At 47.8% G+C, this 19,956-nt stretch overlaps 1 protein-coding gene across 1 annotated transcript in view; it reads right to left on the bottom strand.

Annotated features, from left to right (window-relative positions):
• The window catches only part of tusc3 (tumor suppressor candidate 3), a 92,899-nt gene that overhangs the window by 38,310 nt on the left and 34,633 nt on the right, over positions 1-19,956 (bottom strand). Inside the window, exons 3-6 of the mRNA XM_071407891.1 lie at positions 19,347-19,464; positions 14,519-14,659; positions 12,874-13,014; positions 10,627-10,716 (exon numbers count right to left, since the gene is read on the bottom strand). Of these exons, the coding sequence (XP_071263992.1) occupies positions 10,627-10,716; positions 12,874-13,014; positions 14,519-14,659; positions 19,347-19,464 (490 nt within the window). The remainder of the gene's footprint in view (positions 1-10,626; positions 10,717-12,873; positions 13,015-14,518; positions 14,660-19,346; positions 19,465-19,956) is intronic.

Here is a 19,956-nt window from a genome sequence, read left to right as displayed (position 1 = left end):
AAATATATATAAATAATTTACCTCTTGCTCCCGGCGAGCCTTTAGTTGTTTTCTACTGCAGGTCCCCGTAAGGAAACATTTTCCATCAAAGTGATTCATTCACAGTTAATCAGCGTTTGTTTTCAGCTTGTTTTTCTCCTTCTGTTTTCTTCCTCCCTCCATCCCTCCTAGGTCTCCCCATTCTTAATTAAGGCGCTCGTTCGCCACAAACATTCATTTTTAATGCTCCAGTCCCTTGGAATGGAGAGCTAAGCATCCTGGAAAAAGGCCCAAAATACAAATACAAAAAACTCCTGTCTGAAGTGTTCTTTTATTTCACGCTTTGGTTCACAGTTCAATTCACTTAATATAGACTCAGCCCCCCCCCTTTGGTTCACAGTTCAATTCACTTAATATAGACTCAGCCCCCCCGCCCCGAACATCTCCGGGAGAAAACCTAAATATTTGCTAAGACGCAATAAAAGTGACAACGTTCTGCTCGGATTATGAAAAAAAGACGAGATTTATATATACTTGAGTCGTGTCTTTGGGAAGCAGGGCGGAGGAGGTTTGTGTGCAGCCAAACTTCATGAAGTAATGGGTTGGGATGATATGGGAATGGGACGTGAGGCGTGGCTAATGTGTAGGCGGAGGAGATAGCCGCCCAGCGGCTCGCTTTCACAGATGGATCCGGTCAGGGGGAACTCAAAAACATCCAGATGGAGCTTCATTAGACTCAAACGTTGAAGTAAAACATATTTCTAAGGGGTCAAGAGAAGAAGGTTCTCAGGGCTCTGAACATCCTTTTCTGACCGTCTGTTAGGCTGCTGAGGTGACGTTCCACCAAACCACAGATACGGGGTCAGATATTGTTTCGTCTCCCTCATAGCTAGGGTTCAGATTGCAGTTAATATACTCTGATCCTAGATCTGTGGTTAGTGTCAACGTCTACTTCGAGCATCCTCCTCTGGAACTGCTTGGGTACACCATTTTGGAGCGAAAGGCTAGTCACTCTGAGGGATTGCTTCAGCCATTTTGGAGCGAAAGGCTAGTCACTCTGAGGGATTGCTTCAGCCATTTTGGAGCGAAAGGCTAGTCACTCTGAGGGATTGCTTCAGCCATTTTGGAGCGAAAGGCTAGTCACTCTGAGGGATTGCTTCAGCCATTTTGGAGCGAAAGGCTAGTCACTCTGAGGGATTGCTTCAGCCATTTTGGCTCAATCTAATGCCACAGTTTAAGTTCCTGGATACGAAAGTCCACTTCTACGAATTGGTGCTCTTGAATGGCAGTTGGAGATCTCCTTTTGACCCAAGGGAGAACGACTGCCCCCTCTCGTTGAAGCCACGGAGGCTGACCGCGGTACAGAAAACAGGCCCCACATTATAGTGAATGCAGATCTTTCTGGTCAATCTTCCTGTAAATAAAGATGTTTTTAGAGCTAGCCTGCAACGTAACTTCCTGGAGTATCTCAAACTGCTCATAGACTAAAAAATGGACTTTGTTTAGTCACCAACATCTCTCATTATCCGGGATCCTCCAGAGCAGTTCTTGGGTACCGAGCAGATACAATTTAATCTAGTTTAGTCCTGTTTGGTTCCCATTCATCAATTGACAAATTCTTTCAATATACTCTTCCAGGATTGGGACATTTTTTATAATGTTATTATCCTGCCTGGTAGCCAACTGCCTGCAGCCAAAAATACAAACAAAAAAAGACTGTGGGCAGAGAAGGCTGTACGGATACAGACCAGCCTGGTTTGTGGTGTACCTTTCTGTTCAGATAGAGAGAGATAGATAGATGTTAAGAGAGAGATGGTAAGAGAGAGACAGAGGGAGAGAGAGTAGGAGAGATAGATAGAGATAGATGGTAAAGGAGAGAGAGAGAGAGATGTTAAGAGAGACAGACAGAGAACCTACCCACTTCTTAGAAAATGTGAAAATTCTAAACAAACAACACAGAGTTATCTATCCAAAACGGAGATGTATGGATAAACCACTTCTCTAATCTTTTTGGCTCTATAACAAAGAACGAACAGCAAAAACATATACATGATCAAATACAAATCTTAGAATCAACTATTAAAGACTACCAGAACCCACTGGATTCTACAATTACATAGAATGAACTACAGGAAAAAATACAAACCCTCCAACCCAAAAAGGCCTGTGGTGTTGATGGTCTCCTAAATGAAATGATAAAATATACAGACCACAAATTCCAATTGGCTATACTTAAACTCTAACATCCTCCCCAGCTCTGGCATCTTCCCCAATACAACACTGTATATAGACATAATGACATTTGACATGTCTTGATTCTTTTGGAACTTTCTAGTGTAATGTTTACTGTCATTTTTCTATTGTTTATTTCACTTTTGTTTATTATCTATTTCACTTGCTTTGGCAATGTAACCATACGCTTCCCATACCAATAAAGCCCTTAATTTAAATTGAATTGAGAGAGAGGAGGTAAGAGAAAGAGGGGGGAGGTGAGAAAGAGCGAGAGGGGAGGTAAAAGAGGGAGAGAGAGAGGGTGTGAGAGAAAGAGAGGGGGGAGGTGAGAGAAAGAGGGGGGGTGAGAGAAAGGGAGGGGGGAGGTGAGAGAAAGAGAGGGGGGAGGTGAGAGAACGAGGGGGGAGGTGAGAGAACGAGAGGGGGGAGGTGAGAGAACGAGAGGGGGAGGTGAGAGAAAGAGAGGGGGGAGGTGAGAGAAAGAGAGGGGGGAGGTGAGAGAAAGAGAGGGGGGAGGTGAGAGAAAGGGGGGGTGAGAGAAAGGGAGGGGGGAGGTGAGAGAACGAGAGGGGGAGGTGAGAAAAAGAGAGGGGGGAGGTGAGAGAACGAGAGGGGGAGGTGAGAGAAAGAGAGGGGGGAGGTGAGAGAAAGAGAGGGGGGAGGTGAGAGAAAGAGAGGGGGGAGGTGAGAGAAAGGGGGGGGGTGAGAGAAAGGGAGGGGGGAGGTGAGAGAACGAGAGGGGGAGGTGAGAAAAAGAGAGGGGGGAGGTGAGAGAAAGGGGGGGGGTGAGAGAAAGAGGGGGGAGGTGAGAGAACGAGAGGGGGAGGTGAGAGAACGAGAGGGGGGAGGTGAGAGAACGAGAGGGGGGAGGTGAGAGAACGAGAGGGGGGTGAGAGAAAGAGGGGGGAGGTGAGAGAACGAGAGGGGGAGGTGAGAGAACGAGAGGGGGGAGGTGAGAGAACGAGAGGGGGGTGAGAGAAAGGGAGGGGGAGGTGAGAGAAAGAGAGGGGGGAGGTGAGAGAACGAGAGGGGGAGGTGAGAGAACGAGAGGGGGGTGAGAGAACGAGAGGGGGGAGGTGAGAGAACGAGAGGGGGGAGGTGAGAGAACGAGAGGGGGGTGAGAGAAAGGGAGGGGGAGGTGAGAGAAAGAGAGGGGGGAGGTGAGAGAACGAGAGGGGGAGGTGAGAGAACGAGAGGGGGGTGAGAGAACGAGAGGGGGGTGAGAGAAAGAGAGGGGAGGTGAGAGAACGAGAGGGGGAGGTGAGAGAACGAGAGGGGGGAGGTGAGAGAAAGAGAGGGGGGAGGTGAGAGAAAGGGGGGGTGAGAGAAAGGGAGGGGGGAGGTGAGAGAAAGGGAGGGGGGAGGTGAGAGAAAGAGAGGGGGAGGTGAGAGAACGAGAGGGGGGTGAGAGAAAGGGAGGGGGGAGGTGAGAGAAAGAGAGGGGGGAGGTGAGAGAACGAGAGGGGGAGGTGAGAGAAAGAGAGGGGAGGTGAGAGAACGAGAGGGGGAGGTGAGAGAACGAGAGGGGGGATGTGAGAGAAAGAGAGGGGGGAGGTGAGAGAAAGGGGGGGTGAGAGAAAGGGAGGGGGGAGGTGAGAGAACGAGAGGGGGAGGTGAGAGAACGAGAGGGGGGAGGTGAGAGAAAGAGAGGGGGGAGGTGAGAGAAAGGGGGGGTGAGAGAAAGGGAGGGGAGGTGAGAGAACGAGAGGGGGAGGTGAGAGAACGAGAGGGGGGAGGTGAGAGAAAGAGAGGGGGGAGGTGAGAGAAAGGGGGGGTGAGAGAAAGGGAGGGGGGAGGTGAGAGAAAGGGAGGGGGGAGGTGAGAGAAAGAGAGGGGGAGGTGAGAGAACGAGAGGGGGGTGAGAGAAAGGGAGGGGGGAGGTGAGAGAAAGAGAGGGGGGAGGTGAGAGAACGAGAGGGGGGAGGTGAGAGAACGAGAGGGGGGTGAGAGAAAGGGAGGGGGAGGTGAGAGAAAGAGAGGGGAGGTGAGAGAACGAGAGGGGGAGGTGAGAGAACGAGAGGGGGGAGGTGAGAGAAAGAGAGGGGGGAGGTGAGAGAAAGGGGGGGGGGGGTGAGAGAACGAGAGGGGGAGGTGAGAGAACAAGAGGGGGGGTGAGAGAAAGGGAGGGGGGAGGTGAGAGAACGAGAGGGGGAGGTGAGAGAAAGAGAGGGGGGAGGTGAGAGAAAGGGGGGGTGAGAGAAAGGGAGGGGGGAGGTGAGAGAAAGGGAGGGGGGAGGTGAGAGAAAGAGAGAGGGGAGGTGAGAGAAAGAGGGGGGGTGAGAGAAAGGGAGGGGGGAGGTGAGAGAACGAGAGGGGGAGGTGAGAGAACGAGAGGGGGGAGGTGAGAGAAAGAGAGGGGGGAGGTGAGAGAACGAGAGGGGGAGGGGGAGGTGAGAGAAAGAGAGGGGGGAGGTGAGAGAAAGAGAGGGGAGGTGAGAGAAAGAGAGGGGGGAGGTGAGAGAAAGAGGGGGGAGGTGAGAGAACGAGAGGGGGAGGTGAGAGAACGAGAGGGGGGAGGTGAGAGAACGAGAGGGGGGAGGTGAGAGAACGAGAGGGGGGAGGTGAGAGAAAGAGGGGGGAGGTGAGAGAACGAGAGGGGGGAGGTGAGAGAAAGAGAGGGGAGGTGAGAGAACGAGAGGGGGGAGGTGAGAGAAAGAGGGGGGAGGTGAGAGAACGAGAGGGGGAGGTGAGAGAAAGAGAGGGGGGAGGTGAGAGAAAGGGAGGGGGAGGTGAGAGAAAGAGCGAGAGGTAAAAGAGAGAGAGAGAGAAGGGGGGATAGTAAGAGAGGGAAACAGAGAAAAGCAGACAGGATTGTAAGAGGTCTATTTGTGGGTTATCTGTGTGGAATGTAAATGGGCTTCTCTCTCTCTTCTCTCTCTCTCTCTCTTTCTCTCCCTCTCTCTTTCTCTCTTCTCTCTCTCGCTCTTCTCTCCCTCTCTCTTCTCTCCCTCTCTCTTCTCTCCTCTAACTCTCTCTCCTCTAACTCTCTCTCCTCTAACTCTCTCTTCTCTAACTCTCTCTCCTCTAACTCTCTCTTCTCTAACTCTCTCTTCTCTAACTCTCTCTTCTCTAACTCTCTCTTCTCTAACTCTCTCTTCTCTAACTCTCTCTTCTCTAACTCTCTCTTCTCTAACTCTCTCTTCTCTAACTCTCTCTTCTCTAACTCCCTCTTCTCTAACTCTCTCTTCTCTAACTCTCTCTTCTCTAACTCCCTCTTCTCTAACTCTCTCTTCTCTAACTCTCTCTCCTCTAACTCTCTCTCCTCTAACTCTCTCTCCTCTAACTCTCTCTCCCTCTCATTCTCTCTCCCTCTCATTCTCTCTCCCTCTCATTCTCTCTCCCTCTCATTCTCTCTCCCTCTCATTCTCTCTCCCTCTCATTCTCTCTCCCTCTCATTCTCTCTCCCTCTCATTCTCTCTCCCTCTCATTCTCTCTCCCTCTCATTCTCTCTCCCTCTCATTCTCTCTCCCTCTCATTCTCTCTCCCTCTCATTCTCTCTCATTCTCTCCAAAGGGTTTTGAGCCCGGCCAGAGATGAAGGGAGAGGGTGATAAGGGAGAGAAGAGTGAATGGGCCAGATGAAGGAGGGAGGAGAGGACAGAAAGAGGGGGAAGAAAATGCAGAAAGGACATCCAGTAGTCTGACAAGAGGATCATTTCATGCAAATGTAGCTTTTAGTTTGGAAATCAAGGCAGCGTTTTTTCTCTCCTCCCTCTCCACTAAATGTTTTTCTCTGTTTTTTTAATTTCACACTCTGATGCACAAGTATAAATGATGAGCGGGAAATCTTTCTGGAAAAACACCCTGTAGTTTGAGCACTATTTTTAGTTTTTGGTTGACTTTCGACAACAATAATATTTCCCCAGTAAATAAGCCCAGTAACAACAACCGGTGCTTAGAGTTTGGTGGGAACATATCTGTGTGAAATAGCTTCCCTTTGTAGCCTGAAAAATCTGTTGGAACTAAACTGCTCCAGACGCTGATAAAAAACACACACACACACACTTTTGTTCTTCTATGCTCGTGGGGACCTAAAATTGATTTCCATTCAAAATCCTATTTTCCCTAACCCCTAAACCTAACACTAAACCTAACACTTGTTAGGTTCTAAATGAACCTATTAAAACACACGGACGCTTAATAAAGCTCAAACCAAGTTTATTCACCCACTGGGTCGATACAGCTGAGTAAGACAAAAGACATCCACACAAGCACTGATATTTAACCCTTTCCCCTATGCCGAGTCTCCTCCTACACATCTGAACAGCCAATGCGTCTCTGTTGCTAGACCAAACCTTAATGATATCTGTTCTATCTGTTCATAAATACAAATCAAATTGTTAAATTATGAGCCTAGTTGGTTTAGCCACAGAAAAAGTCAGGAACCTTCCCACTAGCCATGATTGGCTGAGATAATGGATGGGCTGGACATGCCGGGAGATGAGTTTGGATTGGTCTGCCATGTAGCCGTTTCTGTCTATAACGTGAGCTGTTCAGTATGTGTTGACAGTCCTTTCTACTGTGCCGTTTTTGAAAGATAACGTTAGCCATCGAGAACTACAAACGTTTTGCTACTTTTCTCAACATTGATGCCCTGAATTTAGCAGGCGCTATCGACAGATCAGTAGGAGTGATGGGCTACTTTCTGCACACGCCACGGTCAATGTGAACCGAGTGACTTGACACAACGCTGGCCAAACAAGATGTAGCTACAAACAAAACGTTAAATGGTTCCAATCTGCCCTGAAGCATTCATCCATGTATACGGGTAAGAGTGTAGCGACATTTTACAGATATGCGTTTCTAATTTTGTCAGGGAGTCATTTTCAATTGCAAGTTAAAGCATACTGTTAGGTAGCTAGCAAACGTTTGCTTTCTGGCTCGCTAGCTAACGTTACGTGTATGATCTGTGTAATATTATTTGAATCAGCAATCAATTTGCATTGCTAGTTACAGCCTAACATTAGCTAGTTAACATTGAAAATAATGTGTTAGCTTTAGCTACTTGCAGATTCATACTACAGCTATGACAATGTTTGTATTGGTAGCAGTATTAGTTTAGGTTATGCCGGTTCATTGTTTAGCTAGCTAGCTAAATGTCTAAACAAAAGACTCGACTTCGGCCGGATTATTACATGACCCATCAAATTAGCAGGTGTGTCTGGGGGTGACTACGGCCATCGGTTGTATTTAATGAACATGTGTACATGTCTAGACAATAGTGTCCCATCCACTTAGCTAGATGTGGCTGGGGGTTGGTTATAGCATTTCCTTCACGTGACCCATCCATTTAGACAACCGTGTCGGGTGAGCGTCATCTAATAACGAGAAAATATTTATAAAATATTTTTATCCTAACACTTTGTGTTTTTGATATTGCTACTATGCAAGTACTATAACTGTACTGTTTCCACCTTCTGTATCCTGTGCATGTGACAAATAAACATAGATTTGATTTGATACCGCGTGTGTTTACCACATGTGAATCCTTAAAGAGATGGGTGGGGCTAAAGCTTAAGAGGGTGTGAACGATGCTGAATCGGCGTAGACAAAGAAAAGCTCTCCACTAGGTGTACCAAATATTGAAGGGCCATTTTCTCAAAAGTGTGGTTACAAGCTTATCAACTTTCAAAGCAGAATTACTTTCCCATTGTCCCTCAACTGCAGTGTATGATATACCATCTTCTAGTCTCTACTTTTATCCAATGTAAAAAACACAATTTCAAATGTTGCTACATAAGACCAAATCGAGGCGGTCGGTCACATTTTACTATCCTTGTGGGGACTTTGGGGAATATAGGTCCCCACAAGGACAGAGGAACCAACCCACCCACAGCCTCTCTCTGATTCAGTCCACCACCTTCTCACTCTGTTCACACCCCACAAATGACACACAATGTGTCGTTTAACTATTTATAGCCCATTAGTAATTATCTCTTCCTCTTAATTGTCATCCCACAATGCTCCTTTCAGTCTGGTCTGGTCTGGTCTGTGGTCTGGTCTGTGTTCTGTGTTCTGTGGTCTGGTCTGGGTTCTGTGTTCTGGTCTGGGTTCTGTGTTCTGTGGTCTGGTCTGGGTTCTGTGTTCTGTGGTCTGGTCTGGGTTCTGTGTTCTGTGGTCTGGTCTGGGTTCTGTGTTCTGTGTTCTGTGGTCTGGTCTGGTCTGGTCTGGGTTCTGTGTTCTGTGTTCTGGTCTGGTCTGGGTTCTGTGGTCTGGTCTGGTCTGGGTTCTGTGTTCTGTGTTCTGGTCTGGTCTGGTCTGTGGTCTGTCTGTCTGTCTGTCTGTCTGTCTGTCTGTCTGTCTGAAAACCGACTCTTCAAGAGGAGAACCTATTTTTCTTCTAATCCTCTAACTGTGTCAAGCTCTCCCCCTCTTTCTCAGAAAACTGACTATAGGAGACTAAAAACTATTTATCGATCTGTCTGTCCATCTCTTAATGTGCCATTCCAATGTTACATCCATCCATTCTACCTAATGCTATATTGCTTTTCTGACTGTTGGGAGAAACAGATATTATACTACATTTATATATATATATATATATATAGCTTATAGCTTATGGCTTAGAACTAACATATCAAACTGGATCTAAAACGTCACTGCTGATGAGTGAGTCCATCTTGAACAAAATGTTTTTACTTGTCCCTGTCTGTCTGTGAGTGAGTGTGTGTGTGTGTGTGTCTGTGTGTCTGTGCGTGTGTGTCTGAGTGTGTGTCATGGCCTTCTCCCCCCCCCCATAAATTGTATTTCCTAGCTGAGTCTCCTCGTAATCGTCCAGACGGGACACGTCGACATACAACCGTCTGAGTGTCTGGGACACAGCAACCCTGACGTGTCTCTGGACTGTCATAAAGCCACTGTGACTGCTCCCAGCTGGCCGCTCACACACACACAAATGCATGCACACACACCCACACATATATAATTACACCCACACTCAAGCCTACGCGCGTGCACGCACGCACGCACGCACGCACGCACGCACACACACACACACACACGCACACACACACACACACACACACACACACACACACACACACACGCACGCACACACACACACACACACACACACACACAACCCCCCCGTCCCCAGAAACCCTGTTCCAGGGTGGGGCTTAGAGTGCCATAGATGGCTTTAACACTGATCTGAGACCAGTATAGACGAGAGCCCTACAGACTGGAGATCAAGAGTAGGCGCAATAAGAACAGTACTCAGATCAGACATAACAACCTTGTGGTTACCACCTGTCTGACAGTGCTTATGGTATAGGGCTTTATTTACATTTCTCCACCTATGACACGTACGTACGTACGTACGTACGTACCTACCTACCTACCTACCTACCTGCCTACCTGCCTGCCTGCCTGCCTGCCTGCCTGCCTGCCTGCCTGCCTGCCTGCGTGCGTGCGTGCGTGCGTGCGTGCGTGCGTGCGTGCGTGCGTGCGTGCGTGCGTGCGTGCGTGTGTGTGTGAGACTCATTCTGACCAAGTCTCAACACTTTTTGCTACAGTGGAACAGTGTTAAGGATTTCACCACAGTGTGAAAGCCTATTATCCTCTTGGTTATTGTCGTGCTAATTAAAAAGACCGTGGCTAATTCAGTGACTGTACAGGGTTACGGTTTCATTGAGTGGTCAGGTCTGATACTCAGAAAGTTCCAACATGGAGCTCAACGAGAGACGTCTCTGTCCCGTCTTTCACTGGGGAAAACAAGTCAGCGTTTCCCATCGCTTCATTTCTAGACGTGGCGACGTATACAGAAGAGAGGGATGAGAGGAGGGATGAGAGGAGGGATGAGAGGAGGGATGAGAGGAGAGCCAATACCCAACATTAACCAAACATTAAGAACATGTTCCTAATATTCAGTTGAACCCCCTTTCACCCTCAGAACGGCTCAGTTCTTCAGAACATGGGCTCCACAAGGTGTTGAAAGCGTTCCACAGGGATGCTGGCCCATGTTGACTCCAAGGCTTTCCACAGTTGTGTCAAGTTGGCTGAATGTCCTTTGAGTGGTGGACCATTGTTGATACACACAGAAAACTGTTGAGAGTGAAAAACCCAGTAGCATTGCAGTTCGTGACACAAACCGCTGCACTTACTGCCATACCTGGTTCAAAGACACTTAAATCTGTTGTCTTACCCATTCACCCTCTGAATGGCACACGTACACAATCCATGTCTCAATTGTCTCAAGACTTAAAAATCCTTATTTAACCTGTCTCCTCCTCTTCATCTGCCCTGATTGAAGTGGATTTAACAAGCGACATCAATGACGGATCATAGCTTTCACCTGGATTCACCTGGTCAGTCTATGTCATGGAAACAGCAGGTGTTCCTAATGTTTTGTCCACTCGGTGTATATAGCCCCAGAAAAACGTCAATCAGGAGTGGATGTAGAGGTGGACAGACTCACCACTTGGCCGTTCTGGGGGTTCTTGTGTGCGTAAGGTGGGCCGCGGATGTGGTTCCACATCTGGCCTGACGTCATGGCAAACACCACACACTGAGGGAGGGAGAGAGGAAGAGAGAGAGAGAGGGATGGGGAGAGATGGACAGACAGAGATACAAACAGATAGAGACAGACAGCACCAGACAGACAGCGACAGACAGACAGCGCCAGACAGACAGCGACAAACAGAGACAGACAGACACAGACAAACAGAGACAGACAGACAGACAGAGACAGACAGAGACAGACAGATAGAAACAGACAGAGACAGAGAAAAGTTAAGTTACAGAAGCAACAGGTAGAAATTACTACACTCATCAACACTCCTGTTGCTATTTCTTCACAGTCACACACACACAGAGAAAGAGAGAGAGAGAAGACAGAAGTAGAGACAGAGAGAGGCTGCACACCCGCATCGATCCATCTCGCCACTCCAACAGAACAGAGGAGAGGTAAAAACCACATTGAACCTGACCTCCGTGACTTGCCCGCTGCTCCCTTTACGATCAATACTCTCTGTGGCTTCCTCAGCCTTCTCCCTGTCTCTTAACATATGGGATAACAACCCTCTCTGTCTACACATAGGACCCTCGTCCACTCTGCCTCGGCCTGCCCTCACTATCAATAAGAGCATTGCTGCTGATGAAGACGGACCAGCATGCTGGATCATGCTCATTGATTGTAGTTTACAAACCACTGAAGAAATGCAGAATTTACATTATATTGTTTCACATACAGATGTAGGATCTTAACTTGAGCCTGTTTGAATTATTTAGTGGACTATAATTAATGGACATTTTTGTAGGGGTTGAAACATTTTTCATGAGGGAAATCAAGTCTGAGATTTCAAAGTGGAAAAAGTGGAAACTTCAGAAGCCTTTTGAAACCTCAAATACAGTACAAGTTTTACACTTCCTGCAACAAGGTGATCAGATGAAGATTCTTAGACCTGTATGGACCTTATAGACTGCCTTATAGACTGCCTTTATAGACTGCCTTTATAGACTGCCTTTATAGACTGCCACCATATAGACTGCCTTAGACTGCCACCATGTAGACTGCCTTGTGTAGACTGCCACCATGTAGACTGCCTTGTAGACTGCCTTGTAGACTGCCTTGTAGACTGCCTTGTAGACTGCCTTGTAGACTGCCTTGTAGACTGCCTTGTAGACTGCCTTGTAGACTGCCTTGTAGACTGCCTTGTAGACTGTACACAAAGTGCTTTTCTGCCGAAGTTGAGTTGAGTACAAAGGCTTTTCTAACCATACACTGCTCAAAAAAATAAAGGGAACACTTAAACAACACAATGTAACTCCAAGTCAATCACACTTCTGTGAAATCAAACTGTCCACTTAGGAAGCAACACTGATTGACAATAAATTTGGCAGTGCTCCTCCTGCTCAAAGGCGGAGGTAGCGGTCCTACTGCTGGGTTGTTGCCCTCCTCCACGTCTCCTGATGTACTGGCCTGTCTCCTGGTAGCGCCTCCATGCTCTGGACACTACGCTGACAGACACAGCAAACCTTCTTGCCACAGCTCGCATTGATGTGCCATCCTGGATGAGCTGCACTACCTGAGCCACTTGTGTGGGTTGTAGACTCCGTCTCATGCTTACCACTAGAGTGAGAGCACCGCCAGCATTCAAAAGTGACCAAAACATCAGCCAGGAAGCATAGGAACTGAGAAGTGGTCTGTGGTCACCACCTGCAGAATCACTCCTTTATTGGGGGTGTCTTGCTAATTGCCTATAATTTCCACCTTTTGTCTATTCCATTTGCACAACAGCATGTGAAATTTATTGTCAATCAGTGTTGCTTCCTAAGTGGACAGTTTGATTTCACAGAAGTGTGATTGACTTGGAGTTACATTGTGTTGTTTAAGTGTTCCCTTTATTTTTTTGATCAGTGTATATATATTTATATGTAACTATGGTATTGCACCTCCCCCTAGGCGGGCAGAACGTGTGTGGTGTGGGCAGCTTCATCAATAGCTTGTTAACGGACGTGTTCTAAACCATTATGTGGAACACTTAGGAAAGACAATATCACGCTGTGAGAACCGTTCATAGGAACATTCTGCTTACCTACTTCAGGGATGTTGTGCTTTCACCAGTCCATTGTGTGTGTGAATGTGTGTGCCTGTCTGCATATGCATACATGTTGGTATGTGTGTGTGATTGAGCTGATGTGTGTGTGTGTGCTCCTCTCTCACCAGTGCGGCCATGGCCCAGCCAGTCTTGTTGTAGATGAACTCCAGGTTGTTCCTGCGGAGGTAGAGCAGCCCTCCTACCAGGGACACCAGCAGGGCCAGGGCTATGGTGCCAGAGTAGTTAGGAGGACGGAACACACGGATCTGGAGGAGGAGAGGGGGGAGGGAAGGAGAGGAGGAGGAGGAGGAGGGAGAGAAGAGAGGGCGAGAAGAGAAGAGAAGAGAAGAGGAGAGAGTGCGTGTGTGTGTGAAAGGAGGTAGAGGGAGGGAGACCCAGTGAAATGAGGTAGAGGGAGGGAGACCCAGTGAAAGGAGGTGAGGTAGAGGGAGAGACCCAGTGAAAGGAGGTGAGGTAGAGGGAGGGAGACCCAGTGAAAGAAGGTGAGGTAGAGGGAGACCCAGTGAAAGGAGGTGAGGTAGAGAACTATGTTAGAATGATAGAACTCAGTACAATGTAGTGGAGCTTTAGTAGGCCAGGGTTGTATTCATTAGGACATACTGTTGAAAAACTTTTGGGAAACGATAATGAGCTTTTCATATTGGACAAGTTCCGGTAGTCCCCTCACTGTTTCAGTCCGTTTTTTATCTTCAGTTTGAACACAACCCAGATCTGAGTCTTCTTGTTGGTCGATCGCCGGCCTTGCCTTCTAATGCTATTCGATTAGCTCAAATGAAGGGAACCACATATCCCATAATTCAGTCTGCTTGTGGAACCGAGAGGGAGAGTGTGTGCGCGTGTTGGGCCAGTAACCGTAAGGTTGCTGGTTCGAATACACGAGCCGACAAGGTGAAAAATCTGTCGATGTGCCCTTAAGCAAGGCACTTAACCCTAATATGCTCCAGGGGCGTTGCACCTCAATGTCTGACCCTGTAAAACAACACATTTCACTGCACCTGTCCAGTGCATGTGACAATAAAACATTATAAAGTGTACCAGTCGCTTTCTCTCCACTGTCAAGCGGCGTTTTTCAAATCCGCAGGACGACGGAGCACAAAGGATTAATGGGCGACTGGTGGAGACGTCGCCCCGTAATGGAGGACGGTGGCTTTAAAAAAGGAGCCCCTCGGAGCCTTAATGGACGCCATGGATCTAATAAGGATAACAGTTTCTAACCTCATTGGAATTCTCAGAGAGCAGTGGACCATATAGAAAGCATTGGATACCACAGCCATTAGCTGGTCATTGTGTTTTTGGGGCTGTGTAAAAGGTTGTGCTCAAAGTGATCTTGTCCTTCTTGCATCTCTAAGATGGATCTGAAACTGATGATGCCATCTCTGACGCAGCTATAAAAATGATAACCTTTGGTATTCTATTCATGTTTGGCTGCAAATATTATATCTGATATGTTGTGGTGATGCTTGTCTGTTTTGTGACAGGTAAATAGTTGTGTGCACTTTGTAAAAGCTTTCAAATGTGATAGGCAGGCCTGGGTTTAAAGAGTATTTGTTGTCTTTCAAATATGTTGAGCGTTCAATTGAGCCTGCTAAATTGGTGGCATTTGCACTTTTGGAACAATTCCATTAGCTCCATTGCTCCAGGCAAGCCCGATCAGGCGCAGCTGACAGAAATCAGATACTATTTGTACCCGGGTCTTATGTCACCTGTACAATCATCACAGGTGTATTACGTTAAAGGAGGAATTGTCACCTGTACGTCGGTGCGGTCTGCAATCCACTTGGCCAGCTGCTCCGAGGCAAAGCCGATCCGCTGGAGGTCAAAGGTGTCTGCCCTCTTAGGCTTTCCCTTAGCTGGGAAGTGCATGAAGGTAGGGGCTGAGTTCATATTCAGCTGGAGAGAAAGAGAGAGAGAGAGAGAGAGAGAGAGAGAGAGAGAGAGAGAGAGAGAGAGAGAGAGAGAGAGAGAGAGAGAGAGAGAGAGAGAGAGAGAGAGAGAGAGAGAGAGAGAGAGAGAGAGAGAGAGAGAGAGAGAGAGAGAGAGAGAGAGAGAGAGAGAGAGAGAGAGAGAGAGAGAGAGAGAGGGATGGAGGGAGAGGGACAAGGGAGACGGCGGGAGAGAGAAGAAGAGAGAGAGAGAGGAAAGGATTGGTGATAGATACAGTAGGTAGGAGAGAGAGACAGGGACAGATACAGTAGGGAGGAGGCGAGAGAGAAAGGGACAGATACAGTAGGGAGGAGGCGAGAGAGAAAGGGACAGATACATTAGGGAGGAGGCGAGAGAGAAAGGGACAGATACAGTAGGGAGGAGGCGAGAGAGAAAGGGACAGATACAGTAGGGAGGAGGAGAGAGAGAGGGAGGGAGAGACAGATACAGTAGGGAGGAGGAGAGAGAGAGGGAGGGAGAGAGATACAGTAGGGAGGAGGAGAGAGAGAGGGAGGGAGGACAGATATAGTAGGTAGGAAGAGAGAGAGAGAGAGAGAGAGAGGGAGGGACAGATACAGTAGGTAGGAGGCGAGAGAGAAAGGGACAGATACAATAGGGAGGAGGAGAGAGAGAGGGAGGGAGGGACAGATACAGTAGGTAGGAGGCGAGAGAGAAAGGGACAGATACAATAGGGAGGAGGAGAGAGAGAGGGAGGGAGGGACAGATACAATAGGGAGGAGGAGAGAGGGGGAGGGAGGGACAGATACAATAGGGAGGAGGAGAGAGAGAGGGAGGGAGGGACAGATATAGTATGTAGGAGGAGAGGGAGGGAGGGAGGGAGGGAGGGAGGGAGGGAGGGATACAGTAGGTAGGAGAGAGAGGGAGGGAGGGACATAGGTGGAAAAGGCAGAAAGAGAATCAAGAGAAGTGGTGAGAACCCCAATTACATGACGTGTGCATACAGTGGGGAGAACAAGTATTTGATACACTGCCGATATTGCAGGTTTTCCTACTTACAAAGCATGTAGAGGTCTGTAATTTTTTATCATAGGTACACTTCAACTATGAGAGACGGAATCTAAAACAAAAATCCAGAAAATCACATTGTATGATTTTTAAGTAATTAATTAGCATTTTATTGCATGACATAAGTATTTGATACATCAGAAAAGCAGAACTTAATATTTAGTACAGAAACCTTTGTTTGCAATTACAGAGATCATACTTTTCCTGTAGTTCTTGACCAGGTTTGCACACACTGCAGCAGGGATTTTGGCCCACTCCTCCATACAGACCTTCTCCAGATCCTTCAGGTTTCGGGGCTGTCGCTGGGCAATACGGACTTTCAGCTCCCTCCAAAGATTTTCTATTGGGTTCAGGTCTGGAGACTGGCTAGGCCACTCCGGGACCTTGAGATGCTTCTTACGGAGCCACTCCTTAGTTGCCCTGGCTGTGTGTTGCGGGTCGTTGTCATGCTGGAAGACCCAGCCACGACCCATCTTCAATGCTCTTACTGAGGGAAGGAGGTTGTTGGCCAAGATCTCGCGATACATGGCCCCATCCATCCTCCCCTCAATACGGTGCAGTCGTCCTGTCCCCTTTGCAGAAAAGCATCCCCAAAGAATGATGTTTCCACCTCCATGCTTCACGATTGGGATGGTGTTCTTGGGGCTGTACTCATCCTTCTTCTTCCTCCAAACACGGCGAGTGGAGTTTAGACCAAAAAGCTCTATTTTTGTCTCATCAGACCACATGACCTTCACCCATTCCTCCTCTGGATCATCCAGATGGTCATTGGCAAACTTCAGACGGGCCTGGACATGCGCTGGCTTGAGCAGGGGGACCTTGCGTGCGCTGCAGTATTTTAATCCATGACGGCGTAATGTGTTACTAATGGTTTTCTTTGAGACTGTGGTCCCAGCTCTCTTCAGGTCATTGACCAGGTCCTGCCGTGTAGTTCTGGGCTGATCCCTCACCTTCCTCATGATCATTGATGCCCCACGAGGTGAGATCTTGCATGGAGCCCCAGACCGAGGGTGATTGACCGTCATCTTGAACTTCTTCCATTTTCTAATAATTGCGCCAACAGTTGTTGCCTTCTCACCAAGCTGCTTGCCTATTGTCCTGTAGCCCATCCCAGCCTTGTGCAGGTCTACAATTTTATCCCTGATGTCCTTACACAGCTTTCTGGTCTTGGCCATTGTGGAGAGGTTGGAGTCTGTTTGATTGAGTGTGTGGACAGGTGTCTTTTATACAGGTAATGAGTTCAAACAGGTGCAGTTAATACAGGTAATGAGTGGAGAACAGGAGGGCTTCTTAAAGTAAAACTAACAGGTCTGTGAGAGCCGGAATTCTTACTGGTTGGTAGGTGATCAAATACTTATGTCATGCAATAAAATGCAAATTAATTATTTAAAAATCATACAATGTGATTTTCTGGATTTTTGTTTTAGATTCCGTCTTTCACAGTTGAAGTGTACCTATGATAAAAATGACAGACCTCTACATGCTTTGTAAGTAGGAAAACCTGCAAAATCGGCAGTGTATCAAATACTTGTTCTCCCCACTGTATATACCACTGCCCCTACAAAAACATCCCCTGTACACAGTTCACTTTCCCCAGTGGTGTTATGATCAAGCATGGGGCCCACCACATGACGTGTGCATATATACCACTGCCCCTACAAAAACATCCCCTGTACACAGTTCACTTTCCCCAGTGGTGTTATGATCAAGCAGGGGGCCCACCATGAGGCCACCTACCGAGGGAGGGAGGAGCACGGGGCAGAGAACTCACTGGTGGCACTAACACACACCTAATTACTAGACTCTCCCTCTGCACAGGCTGGCCATTAGGCCTAATGAATGGTTAGGCATGCACACTGCGTACTTATTATGCTAGGTGTCTGCCTCCTCCCTCTCTCCCTTTCTTTCAACAGTAATCTCTCTCTCTCCCGCTCAACGATATTCCCTCTCTCTCAAAAGTATTCTCACAATTGTTTCTCTATCTGTCTTGCCTGATTCTGTCTCTAAAATGAGCTGCTCTTTCCCTCTTAGATATATCTCTATCTACATAGTGTCAATACCTCTCCACTATGTCATTCTCAGTCTCTCTCTTTCCACTTGGTTTACCTTCCAAACCCCTCTTCCTGCAATTCAAATCAACTAAAAAGTCAGGTCTATTCCCACCTCCTCCCCATTCCAAACTCACAGAGAACAAAGTGAGGATCATTACAGGAGGTTATTCCTCTTAATTGCGTGAAAGGAGCCCACCGCATCCTCCCTGGAGCGTAGAGGTGATTCGCCCATTAGGAGGACTACATTAAGCACTCTCTCCATTATAACAAAAGAAAAGCTAGACAAAGTGATCTGCATTTAATTACATGTTCTTTTAATCTTAGAGGCCCGTAATCGCATAATTGCTCGAGTGGAGAGTGTGAGGCGTACCTCAGGGGTGAGTATTTAACCCAGATTAATTGCTCATTGGCTATGGTAATGGGCGGTTGGAAGCTTCACATCTGTTTATTGTCATGCAAACGACTGTTAGTGATAAGAAACCAAAGTTCTATTATGGGTTTCTCTGGTGCTGAGTTGCTATGGCGATGTGGAATATGTTATTTATGTGTTGGAGCGGTTGTTTTCCCACTGTATCGAGGTCTGCACTGAGTGACACAGCAGGCGGTGCTGTACTGTAAGAAACTCCGGTGCCCGGTGACATGCACACACATACGCCCACACGGGCTTCGCCCACGGCCCACCTATGGATGCACCCTGGGAAAATAATGACAACCCCAGGGAAAGAGGTTATTTGTGCAGAACCGACTCGTATCAATCTCCCACACTGGTGTTTATCTAGCGGCCAGCCTGCAGTGAGTGCACGACAGTGGCTGCTATGGCCAATATACCACGGCTAAGGGATGTTCTGACGCGCGACACAACGCGGAGTGCCTGGACACAGCCGTTAGCCGTGGTATATTGGCTATATACCACAAACCCCCGAGGTGCCTTATTGCTATTATAAACTGTTTACAAATGTAATTAGTACAGTAATACCCGTGACATACGGTCTGATATACCACCGCTTTCAGCCAATCAGAATTCAGGGCTCGACAAACTCAGTTTATAATATGGATTATACATTCAGAGTACTGTATGCAGGGTGTGCATGGACTGAGTCATGAATACAGTATGTGGGTTGGATAAGAGAGCTCATCTACATAAATCAAGACTATACATCCAAGGTACATGAGTGTTTGTGTATGTGAGTACTTCACTAAATGTCATTCGACACGATCGTATATATATAATTGACAATCAGAGGCACGTCCAAAACAATGTTCAGCTGATGTGAAACCCCAAACTCTCCCCCTAAGTGGCCTGAGCTTAAAACGGCCGCCGGACAACGAGCCCCCGCTGGTAAATAAAACCATGCAGAGAGCCTGTCAGCCACCTCTGATTTATTTACCTTATTTCAACGATTCATCTCTCCTTTAAAACTTCACCTGCGTGCTAATTAGCATGCTGTGTCTCCGCGCCGACGCTGACAGGCAACTATGAACATGGAAATGAGGGCTTTGGGGATGGAGGGAGCGAGCGGGGGAACGGAGAGGGGGACGGATGGAGGGGGACTGGGGGGGTAGATCCAGACGGTTACCTGCTGAAAGACGTCCGCCCCCTCATCATAGTCCACCACGGTGAAGAAGAGTTTGTTAGAGAAAGCTGAGGAGTAGCGCCAGGAGTTAGCCAGCACCTGGTACTCCTCGTTAGCTTGTCTGTTAAAAAGACAGGGACAGAGAGAAAGAGAGGAAGAGAGAGAAAGAGAAAAGGGAGAAAGAAAGAGGGAGAGAAAAGAGAGAAAATGGAGAGGGGGAAGGGGAGAGAAAATAGAGTTGAAAAGAGGAGAGGAAGACAGAGGGGCAGAGGCGAAGGCAAAAGGGAAATTGAACAAGAGAGGGAGAGAAAGAGGGAAGAAGAAACAGATGAGTAAATGCTGGTGATGATCATGGCCACGTTGGCTTGAGGAGGCAGCTGGACGAGACGGACGAGAGACAGATACTCATGCCACATGTTCCTCCCCAGAGAGAAGGATAACGACGCCATGCCGTGAAAACGAGTGTCTGAGAAGAACGTGGCTACAGCTCTAATTACTGCTGCTCTATCCTGTCCTGGACAGACGAGGAAAACATCACGACGAACCACCATCTCTCTACCCATCGCTTTAAACTCTGGCGATGCTGCCAATTCTTATGCCTGTCGCAGTTCCC

This window comes from Salvelinus alpinus, chromosome 6, assembly GCF_045679555.1.
Source record: "Salvelinus alpinus chromosome 6, SLU_Salpinus.1, whole genome shotgun sequence".
NCBI classification, from domain to species: domain Eukaryota; kingdom Metazoa; phylum Chordata; class Actinopteri; order Salmoniformes; family Salmonidae; genus Salvelinus; species Salvelinus alpinus.
Note: the sequence above shows the minus strand (reverse complement) of the source record. Positions and strands in the feature narration are given on the sequence as shown.